An 11,914-nucleotide genomic window follows, 5' to 3' on the forward strand; every position below is an offset into this window, starting at 1 on the left:
ATGCCTCTTAGAAATCCATTTTCTGTTTAGATGTGCCCTACCCAGATTCTATGTTCCTAATTACATTCAGCAAATTTCTTTGTTCTTCCCTTTCCACAACACTTCATAATTTATTACTTTTTCTGTCTAACTGGTTCCTTCCATTCTCTTCCAAAGTTACATTTTAAAGCTATTAAGCAAATTGGACTCCTCTTTCAATAAGGTTCAAGTCTCACATCTATACAAATCAACATTTCAAATCAAACTCTTTACAGCCACTTCTTGACTCTGCATTAAATTTCATCTGCTATATGTCTTCCCATTTCATGAGCCTGCATCCTCCTGAAGTTTGTTACTATCCCACTCATTGTTATTATATTTCTGAATTTTGTATTATCTATAAACCTTGTAATTATGCCATGTACCCAAATCCAGGCAATTATCAAAAAGTCCTAATACTCGCCACTGGAGATTACACCATTGTATAACTCCCTTCAGTCTGGAAAACAGTTACTTACCACCACTCTGCTTGCTTTCCCTTAACCAATTTTGTGGCCATGCTGCCACTTTCTCTTTAATCCCAAGGGATTTAATTTTGCTGACAAGCCTATCATGTGGTACTTAGTCAAATACCTTTTGAAAGTCCACATACTTAACATCAACTTCATTAACCTCTGATAATTACTTGTTCAACTTAGTCAACCACGATTTGCCTTTAACAAATGCTTTCTTTTGTTAGCTTATACTTTTACAAACACCAATTAATATTTGTCCCAGATTATTGTCCCTAAAAGTTTTTCCACAATCAAGTATGCTGACTGGCATGTAGTTGCCTGGTTTATCCTACTTTTTTTTACAATGGGTGTAATATTTGCAATTCTCTAGTTCTCTGGCACCACCCCATATCCAAGGAAAATTGGAAGATTGTGATTAGAGCCTCTGCAATTTCCACTTTTCCCTCAGTAACCAAGGATGCATCCCACCTGGAGCTCTGAGGACTTCTAAGCACTTCCTGTTTATTTTTACCTTAAAGTGTTTACTCCTCACCCACTCCAATTCCACTGGTTCTTGGAGGTTAAAGTTCCAAGTTGCTGGAATGAGACTTGAACTACAACTTCAATATTTCTTCTTTTTTAATGTCATTTATATGCTGCCTGTATCCATCAAGAACACTTTAGGGAATTGGCTGAAAGTTAAATATATAAATGTTGATACAGAAAAGAAGATACTGTTATGATCCCAGCTGATACTAGACAATTCTGATCCCAGGGTGGAACTCAGCTTGATAGATCCTAACATTTATTTTTTGTTTAGATACCTGGAGGCTGAACAGAGTCACAGGAGTCAGCAGATGAACTTTTAACAAAAGAATAAAGCATTTATTAAACAAGAAAAGATGAACTATATTCCAATACTCTTCCACCCACAACTATACCTTTGCAGATATATACAGATTCGTAAGGATAACAAGTTGCAAAAACTATCTTATACTCTCATGTGCACAGTAAGTACACAGTCCATGTAAACCAATAGGCGACCTGTGGTCAGGCACATCACACTCTGAAACCAAGTGACAGATGCCACTCCAGACAGATGCTATGACTCTCTCATCAACGCCCCCTAGATGCTTGTCACACAGTGAGCCAACTGGTCTCACTGAACTGTCTTTCACATGAAGGTTTCGAATCTCCACTCTCGAAGAACTTGCTTTAGAATCTTCTCCCAAACGATGCTTTCTCTCAGATGCCTTCTGCAAGGGTCCACCTGCAAAGTTTTGAACTCTTCTTCCAACGTCCCTCTCCCCTGGATTGCCACGTGATTGCAAGCTTCCTCCTACGCACTGTCTCTCAAATGCTCAGCCGTGCCAACAGAACACCACTGCTTCACATGCCTTTTGTAAAGAGTTACAGAGCTTCACCTGTTACCTTGGATCTTGTGACTTCTTGCAAGCTTATATTGCTATAAATCTTTGTCCTGCAGCTTGTCCTTTTAAGCTTGGAGCCTTTCTCTGCTCCTCACTCTTAACTTTGCTTAACAGGACTTTTTCCAGATTCCTGTTCATTTCCTTTGGCTAGAAGGTCTTCTTAGGATCCCCTTCTGTTCTTTGCAGCTCCTTCCTGTCCAGCTTCTCCTGGCAGCTGGTTTAAACTTTAGTTTGGGACTTGCTATTTGTCCCTGCCTTCCATGCTGCTTCTGCTGGCAACTCGTTTCAACTTTAGATTACACTGACCAACTGAACTCAAACTATCAGTTTCTTTGCCTGTGTGTGTGTGTGGGGCCTCCTTCTCTGGACCTCTATTGCTAGGCAACGGCAGTGTTTTTTCTACCCTGTGTTTGTTTTACCTTCCCTTCAAGAGACGTAAAATCTAATTAAAATACAGGCATCTTTTAAAGTGAAACTAAAACTTAAATTCTCCCTTTCTTAACACACCTTTACAGAAACACAAATTAAACTTAAGGAAAAGCCTTATTCTTAACACACCCAAATACACACGTTACTTAGACAAAACTATCTCTATTTCCTAACAATACACTTGGAAATGCTCAGTTCAGGTCACACAGAACAGAGACTGAAAAAACAAGGATGGAATGCCTAAAAATCTCAACACAAGGTTTGAATACTGCTTCCAGTTAATAAAAAGAAAAGACAGAAAGAAAGTCAGCATCCTTATCTGTTTCAAGTTCAGGTGAAGTTTGTAAGCCTTTGTTAGGTTCTTTTCCTTTCACTTGTATTGATGTGCTCTTGAACGAGGTTGTCCATAGGCTGGATTCTAGTGTGTAGAGAGGAGAAAGATAATTTATTTTTAAAAATGCCCTTTTTCTAAAACTCTAGCCTTTAAATATGAAAGATGGGATGAGCTCTGGCAAATCTGCTGAGTGCTCTGAACTAATCAGATGTTTCTAGAGCAACAACATATAAAATTGGTATTTCTAGGCATTATATAGTTGTGTCCAATTGTGTCAGGGATTAGTGTTGATCACAAGTCGCAGAGAAAATTCTCCATAGGCTTAATGGTTGGAGGAGTGATTTTATAGAAATGGAAATGGGATTGTTTTTGTATTTTGTACTCATATTCAGTCCATATTCTAAGTTTCTAGATTTTACTTGATCTGTGATATTTTGTAGAGCCTCTTCTGATTCTGCAAGTAGAGCTGTGTCATCAGCATATCACAAGCCTATGTTTATGTCTCCAAATTTTACCCCTGGAAGCACCTTTGACTCTGAATATTTGTCTGTATACAGATTGAATAATTTTGGCAACAGTACACAACCTTGTTTACTCCACCCATCTTTTGAAAAATATCTGATATCCATTTTCTACCCGATGTTTGCTATTTGGTCCTGATATAGGCTGTGGATAAATCTCACGTCATCTTCAGCAGCATGTTTATCAGCTTTTGGTGATAAACATGATAAACAATGAAAAAGTGTTCAATGAGGCATATGTAAATATTCTTGTTTACTTCTACATATTTATCGAAGATTGTTCTTAGATTAAATATTCCTTCCCTTGTTCCTACTCCAGGTCTAAATCCAGACTGGGTTACATCAATTGCTGCTTCAAATGTCTAATTATTTCTTTCTATTATAATTTTCAAGATCGCTTTAATGAGATGACTCATTAATCTTATAGTTCTAAAATGATTGCCCTCTATTGCTTTAGGTTTCTTAGGTAATAATGAACATCTCAAGTCACTTGGAATTTACCCTTTCATATATGTTCGATCACAGACTTCTCTTATCACTTCTATTTCTGTTTCTCAAAGCTCTTTTAGATGCTCTTCTTCAATGCCCAGTGCTCCTCCTTTAGTCATCAATTTCAAACTATTCTTTATCTTTGACATCATAATTCTTGGTATATTGTTTGCCTCTATCTTGAGAGGTCTTATGATTTGGTTATATTCTGTCCATCTTTTTGCTACTGCATCCCTTTCAAACAATATTTTGCCAACTTTGTCTTTTATGTACCTGCTATGTGTTGTTATCCCTTTATTTCTGGTGCATGACTCTCATTTTGTGATTTCTTTCCACATTCCATTGTACCATTTCTCTTTAGCTTTCCTGCATGCATTCTTTATTTTATTTTCAACTTCATCATACTTTGGTGTTTCTTTTTCCCATTTTTATCATCATTGCTAGTACATCATCTGTCTTATACCACTCCTTATCTCACTTTTTCCATTTTGGAGAGTCATTTACTCTCCTTCATTTTTTCCATTTACTTTCCATTTCATCTGACTGACACCTTTGTTCTACTTCCTCAATCCTGAGACATTCATACTTTTTTTTAGAATATGGACTGAGTATGAACTCCAGAGACAAAAACAATGGTAGTCAGAAGGAATACATTAGAGAAAACTACGGTGAAAATTGAAGTGGATGGTGCCACACTGGAACAAGTAGACAAGTTTGGACTTATCCTTGGGACAAATGATAATGGAAGATGGTAGATACTATGCCGAAGCCAGAAAAAGGCTAGAGATAGCCAGAAGTAATTTTGTGAAGGTGAAGCATTTATTAACAACAAGGAAACGAGTTTAAAACAAGGATAAAAACTCAGAAGATTCTACTTTCTATCCATTTTCCTATTATGCCTCAGAAACCTGGACAGTAAATAAAGACCTATAAAAGAAAATAGAGATTTTCAAAACATGGATGCTAAGATGTATGCTTAAAATTCCATATACACATCATAAGGAAAATGAAGAGGGGCTTGAAATAGCTGGAGGAAAAAGAGCTTAAGTGATATCCAGAAAAGGAAATGTCAGTATTTCGGCCTTTTGTTCAGAGCTGACAAGCTACACTGATCACTTGAAGAGGGCAAAGTGGAAGGCAGCAGAAAGAGGGGTTGACCTACGTATAGTTGGATGATGGGTGTTACAGAGTAGTTGCAGACAAGCTACAGTGGCTGTGTGAGGATGGTGCAAGACAGATGAACGTGACATTCCATGACAGCAGATCTGGTAGGAGTAGCTATGAGCAGGGCTGGATGGGAGATTGTATTTTGGACGTGATGAACTTCTGTCAAAACTTGCTTTACTTTGCACCTAAGTGTTGAAAATGATGGTGATCAAAGTTTAGTTTGGCTAATTGATGAACCAGAGGTTTGTAGAAATGGAAAGTTCATTATGGAATGTTCATACTTGGGCTCTAGATAGAATGAACTTGATGGATCTGTTGGTCTTTTAATGTCGATTTTAGCTAGATTTTTTACCCAGTGATGATTAATGGGTGCAAAATATAGCTTAACATCATATATTAGAGCTGTCCCTGTGAACCTTTTAAATGTTGTAAGTACATACTAATCTGTAGATTGTTGACTGGTGAAGAATATTCCAGACTCTTGGCCAACATTTTAAGGCACTAGCTCTCTCACTATATGGTGAGAGGGCCCAAACCCTACCTTATAGCAACAAAGTGACAGAAGCAAATTTACTAATCAATTAACTCTATCACTGAAATGTACATTATAAAGTACAATTCTGAATACAAGAAATGTCCAACTTTACTCATCAGGTTTTTGTTTTTTCCTTCCATTTTTTCTTATCCTCATTTATTTATTGACTTCAATTTTACCTGTTCTTAATGTATATCTAAAGCATTTTAAATTAACTCTCAACATCACTTTTGTTCCTTGTTTGTTCTTCCTCCTGGCTCTCACTGCCTGATAGGAAAGTGGAATATAAGTAATTGGCTAAAAGCCAGCTGCAGGGATTTTTTCCTGTAGCCAGTTGGAAGTCTAAAGACTAAGTTGGTCTAGTCATAGATGCGACTCGATTGATTTTTGACCTGTAAAATTGTGTCAAAACCAGAAGCTCTGATGCTGCATAAGTTAGCTCATTATTAGAACGCACAGCCTTTTCATGCATTGGCAGGCAAACCTGTCTGCAGTATTGTAAAGATTAATGTGTGATAATAGCGCTTTTGCCATGTAGCCTTGTCTGATCCCAAAGCAAAATTGAAATAGGCAGATGGAACCTATTTTTCAAATGAGGAGATAATCATAAAAGCTCTTTTCCAATCATGCCATTTAACATGAAATGAGTTCACTTATTTCCTTTACTAACCCTGATAGCCAGTCTAGTTTTTGATTTTGCTGTATTGGCACAAACTGGACTTGACCTATTTAGTAGCACACATTCAACAGGGTTGCTTCAATGCAGTACAATATACGTGTGGACGTAATATTAATCTTTGCATTCAGAAGTATTTTGAACATTATGGAAAGTGGCCAAATGTGTCTCTGAAAAAGTTGACCCGAGTAAAGCTGTAGTTTAGATTTTTGGTAAATATGCTATGTAACAGCACAACTTTTGTGCTGTTTGGAGTGTCAAATGCAGTCAGTTAGAACAGGTGTTTCTGAGCACTTTTTAAAGGCTACTGTTTTCCCACTTAGAGAAAATTTGTGACTCTGTTTTTGAGCTTTGTGTGCTGTCAACATTTCCCTGTTCTAACTGGCACCAAATGCTGTCCACCCATCACCTGTGTGCTCTCGGACCTGCGTTAGTTCCCAGTCAAGCAATGCTTTGATTTTAAAATTTGCATTCTTGTTTTCAAATTGCTTCATGGCCTCATCCCTCCCTATCTCTAATCTCCTGCAGTCTCCTCACTCCTTTAATTCTAGCCTTTTGAACATCTCTGATAATTGTTCCACCATTGGTGGGCTGTGCCTTCAGCTGCTGGGCCTTAAGCTCTGGAATTCCCTCCCTAAGCCTCTTCGCCTCTCTACCTTATTTCCTCCTTTACAGACGCTCCTTAAAACCAACCTTTTGGCCCAAGCTTTTGGTCATGTGCCCTAGTATCTCTTTACGTAGCTCAGTGTCATATTTGATTTTATATTGGCTCTGAAATACCGTGGGATATTTTATAAGGTTAAAGAGGCTGTACAAAATAAATACTTGTCAGTAGTTATGAAGGAATCTGCTCCAAAGATTGTGCTAATGGACCACCAGGCTTTATATGTGCTCTGCCTGAATTAACATTGCCTGATTTAATTTTTGGAAGAACTGAAATAAAGGAAGTGCCTAAGGCTGTAGCAGTGATTCTGCAGTGTGGGGAGGCAGGGTACATTAGATTTAATAATGGTTAATGAGCTAGATTTAGTTAGCAGTCTTAGGGTGCATGAATATTTATCTAATAGCAATCATAAAACGATGAAGTTCAAAGTTGTGCTTAATAGGAGAAACGCAGAACAGATACTAAGATTCTAGATTTAGATAAGGCTAACTTGAACAGGATGAGACAAGAGACTGCCCACAATCAACTGGGCAAATCTGTTGGAATGACAGAAGGTCAGTGGGAGGTGATCAAAAGGAATTTAACATGTTTCAGAGCCAGTTTATACCACAAAGATTGGATAGATTGCCAAAAATCCAAGGAAGAGATATTAATAGATTAAGTGAATAGGCAAAACTGTGGCACATGGATTTCATTATAGACAAGTATGAGGACGCTCACTTTAGACCTAAAAAGGACAGATCAGACTACTTTCTAAGCAGTGAGAAGCTAGAAGTAGTTGAGACCAAAAGAGACTTTGGGGTCTGTTTACATAGACCATTAAATGCCATAAGCAGGTGCAAAAATAATCAAATGGCTTATGGAATGCCGGCCTTTAGGACTGGAATATCAGGGGTAAAAGTCATATTTCAGCTATAGAAGACTCTAGTTAGATGACATGGAATACTATGAGTAGTTCTGGGCCACCTCACCTTAGGTAGGATATAATGGCCTCAGAGGGAGCGAAGCATAGATTAGCTAGAATACCTGGACTCTGAACTGAAAGGGTAGACAAATGGAAACTATTTTCGCTGGTCTAGGACTAGGGGACATCGCATAAAAATTAGAATCAGGTCTTTTAGGAGTGAGTTTAGGAGACGCTTCTACACACAAAGGGTAGTAGAAGTTTGGAACTCTCTTCTACAAAATGACAATTGATGCTGGTTCAGTTTTTAATTTTAAATCTTTGAGATTGATAGGTTTCCCTTAACTGTGAATATTGAGGGACATGGATAAAGGTAGGTATATGGAGTTAAGCCACAGATTATTTTATTGAATGATGAAACAGGCACAAGGGGAAAATAGTGCCCTCCTATTCCAATGTTCTTATCATTGTCAGAATTGCACCACCTGACTGCCCATAAAATGGCTTCCATTTATACTTAACCATCAATCTTTGACTTCAATAAATGTTGTAATTAAGTTTTGAGGGATTGTACAGCAGGTATTTAAATTGATGCAATCCAGAAATAGACTCATTGTAATTTTAAGATAGATAGCATGGAGTTTTGCTGCTGTAGTACATCTGATTTCTTACAGTTTTGATTTTTTCTCTTTGCATCATACATTTTCATGTTGCTTTAAGAGAGTTTGTATTGCTCTGTTTATGGTAACAAGCTAAATTTAACTAGACTTTATATGCAAGTTGCTTAATTATGGACTCAACTAATTTTATGCACTGTTGGCTGACTTTGTACATCATTGGCCAAATGCAGATCATGGAATAATCAACCATTTGTGGTAGACCTATTATAGCTAATTTAGAATTAGAAAATGTCATCTTAATGCTGGCTGCTGCAGATTTTAACTTTTCTTTTTCTTCTACAGAATGCTGTAATAGTGGCCTTGTCTTCACAATCCTGGGACGTGGAGTGTGCAACAGAACGACTGCTCAGTAACTGAGGAATTTGGAATCACTTCTATAGCCCAGAAGCCCTTTCATTGACAAACACCTCTGCCCTTTGTTCTTTCTGGGTTCTGCATAGATTCCATTTTAAACATCACTGTAATATGTGATAATCGCTATAAACGAGACTGGATTCGATGCTCTGTAAATAAAGCTCTCAAAAGATCTGTGTAAATTAAAACAAAGGGGAAACGTGAAATACTTTTTAATTTTTTTTCCTACTCTCCATTGTAAGGATCCTGAGTTTGAGTTGCATTCATCCCTGAAGATGACAAATACACCTGCTTTAGTATAGTTTATCAAGTGTCCAAGGCTTTCAATTGCATCAACTTGTTTTTGATAATAAAAACATGTAATGTGGCCTGCATCTTAGAAAATGGTTGTTTTCTATTTTTTGAATGTGTCATGGCTTATGTAGCCATTACTTGTGGTAATACTTCTGATCAAAGTTTCTATTTAGTTTGATATTTAGTGAGAGGCTGCTTCACTCTTTAATCATGGCATTAATGCACAAGTTAATGTGATGACATTTTCAAATGTTAAGTTTTCATAGGTATCAAATCAAAGGTTGAAGCGTGTGCCTGATCATGACTAGATTACTTGATTATCATCCTATGGTTACATTGTTCTCCAAAGGTCTTTGCTATGACACAATCAAAAAGCGTTTGACAGGCTAGATTTTCTTAAATGATTGTAGCTGTTAAGTAATGTAATCACTATTTTGAATTACTTAACAGGTGCTTGAGTATTCACCCCCTGCTTATGATTCACAATTTCTATAATCTACTTTGGAGGCTGTGGTGGCTCTTTCCTTGCTGTATATAATTTAAAGTTCACGTAGAAATAGAGGTGTGTTATTGATCAGATTGTCTGCACTCTGTCCAGTATCTCTGAAAATTCCAAATAATGGGATATTTCCTGTATATACAGCCAAGCTTTCTATTCGTATTAAAATGGTATTTCAGCCTAAAAGTTTCCACTAACCTTGGGGTCATTTAATATGATAGTTGATTTCTCAAAATTTGAGACGTATTGATTTTGCCTTTGCTGAATTGAACAAAAAGGTGATTTTTATTTGTGATGACAAACAGATGGACAGTTATTGGCTGATAAAATGTGCCCTTTTGAAAGTATAATATGCATATTAGAAACCGTGATTTCTAAAATTTCATAATTGTGAATTTTTTAAAGGTATATTTGTCTATATCTTCAGAAGAGTTTGCTCCTTTGCTGGCGAATGCTTGTTGGGAAATAGAACAGGAGTCAATGTAGCTTTATATATTTAGAAAATGCCTACATCTTTTATTTAACTGAGATGCAGTTCACCCTTTTAAAGCTTTGTCACCATGGAACTGTGATTTAAACGCTTTCAGATTTCCATCCTTGGGCTCAAAGTTTGAGATAAGGAACAGCTTTTCAGCCCATCAGTTTTGTTCTATGCATAGGCTGGTGCATTGTGACTGACTTAAATTTATACTCTAGAATTGCAACTCCTACTGTGAAAATCTTGTATTACATTTAAACTGCAACCCTTATATTGTCCTACAATTCCGCCCTTGTGCAAAGTCCCACATGCAGTTCTTAAGCTGCAATTGACTGCTAAAAGATTTGTGTAAGCATCCTGTGGTAATTCTATTTTTTCTCTCCTCTCCTTGAAGAGCAGCACCTCTACAATCTTTACTCATAACTCAGCCTTGATTATGTACTTGCACTGTGGGAAAAAGACATATGAACCAATGACCCTGATGGGGAGTTAGTTGTTTTTCTTTCTTGATTTCTTTACAATATCTTCACCTAAATGTGTCAATTGATGCTAGTGTATAGTTCTATAGGTGGTGGTTCAAATGGCCATTTTTCATGCAAGGCCAGAGTAAGGGGCATCATATTTAGTCAGATGCTGGGTAGTGAACAGGAGCAGGAATTGTTGGTTGTGCCTTCCTGAATATGATGGCGCAATTGGCTGATTCATCACAGACTACACACCTGCTTAACTGTAGGTATCCTATTTACTCGCTGAGCTATTGAGGGGATGACCAAAGATAAAGTAAAAGTTGCATGTGTCACTGTATAGAAACGAGAAATTTCAGCAACCTAGGTAAGTTAGTCAGAACTCCTCTCTAGCCTTCCTTCAATAAATCTGATTGCTGTTAAATCTCTTTTGCAAGATGATCAAGATATCTTAAATTTTTTACCCTAGCCACATTCTCATCTTATTGTAGTATTAAATATTTTGAATAGATATTTCTATTCTCAATAGTAGGGAAGTCTTGCTACAACTGTACATGACATTGGTAAGATTGCAACTGGAGTACTGTGTAGTTTTGGTCACCTTACTTAAGGAGGGATATACTTGCATTGGAGCCACTTCAGAGAAAAGTTCCTTGGGCTGATTGCTGGGATGAGGAAAGGTTGGGCTGAAATTCCTTGGACATTAGTAGATTGAATCAAGATTCTGAGGGGTCTATACAGGGGGATGCTGAGAGGATATTTTCTCTTGGGAAGAAGTCTCCCATTTAAAACTGAGATGAGGAATTTCTTCTCTCAAAGGGTCGATCCATTAGTCTTTGGAATTCTCTTCCCCAGCAAGCAGTGGAGGCTGGGTCCTTGAATATATTTAAGGCTGAGATAGACAGATTTTTGATTAACAAGGGAGTCAAGGGTTATGGTGGACAGGCAAGAAAGTGCTGTTAAGGCCACAATCAGGTCAGTCATGATCCTATTGAATAGTGGAGCATGCTGAATGGCCATTCCTCCTATTTCTTATGCTCTTGTGATTGGACTTGCCCCATCTCCACTTTATGGCTAATTTGTATTAAAAACATTGAGTATCAGTCATTTGTGTAAATATTGACTCATTCCTCTGGATCCCTACATATTCTGGAACACCTCCGAGGACCTTCAATCTTGTCACAGCAGTAAATGTGTATTTGAATTCACAGGGACAGATGTAAAAGCCCCTCAGTTCATTGATCCAGTTCTGCAATTCAATTACATCTTGACAGATCTGTACCTGCCTTGGTCCCATATCTCGTGATACCCTTGCCTAACAGATCTAACAATGAGTTTTGAAATTTTCAATTAACATAGCCTCAATGGCTTTTTGGGGAGAGAATTCCAGATTTCCATTACCCTTTATATAGAGAAGTGTTTCCTGAGATGATCTGTGAACAGTCTGTCACTGACAAGTCATGAAGATGATTTAAAAGCCTATTGAACTCTGACCTTTATATCCAGAGAATTAGAATACAAGG

General features: G+C 37.4%; 1 protein-coding gene across 3 annotated transcripts in view; it reads left to right on the forward strand.

Moving 5' to 3' along the window:
- The window catches only part of ube2kb (ubiquitin-conjugating enzyme E2Kb (UBC1 homolog, yeast)), a 100,030-nt gene extending 88,536 nt beyond the window's left edge, over positions 1-11,494 (forward strand). For all 3 annotated transcript variants that reach the window (XM_041192219.1, XM_041192212.1, XM_041192227.1), the window contains one exon: positions 8,585-11,494. In XM_041192219.1, coding sequence (XP_041048153.1) covers positions 8,585-8,659 — 75 coding nt within the window. In that variant the 3' untranslated portion in view covers positions 8,660-11,494. The remainder of the gene's footprint in view (positions 1-8,584) is intronic.
- The last annotated feature ends 420 nt before the right edge of the window (positions 11,495-11,914 follow it).

This window comes from Carcharodon carcharias, chromosome 1, assembly GCF_017639515.1.
Source record: "Carcharodon carcharias isolate sCarCar2 chromosome 1, sCarCar2.pri, whole genome shotgun sequence".
NCBI lineage: Eukaryota > Metazoa > Chordata > Chondrichthyes > Lamniformes > Lamnidae > Carcharodon > Carcharodon carcharias.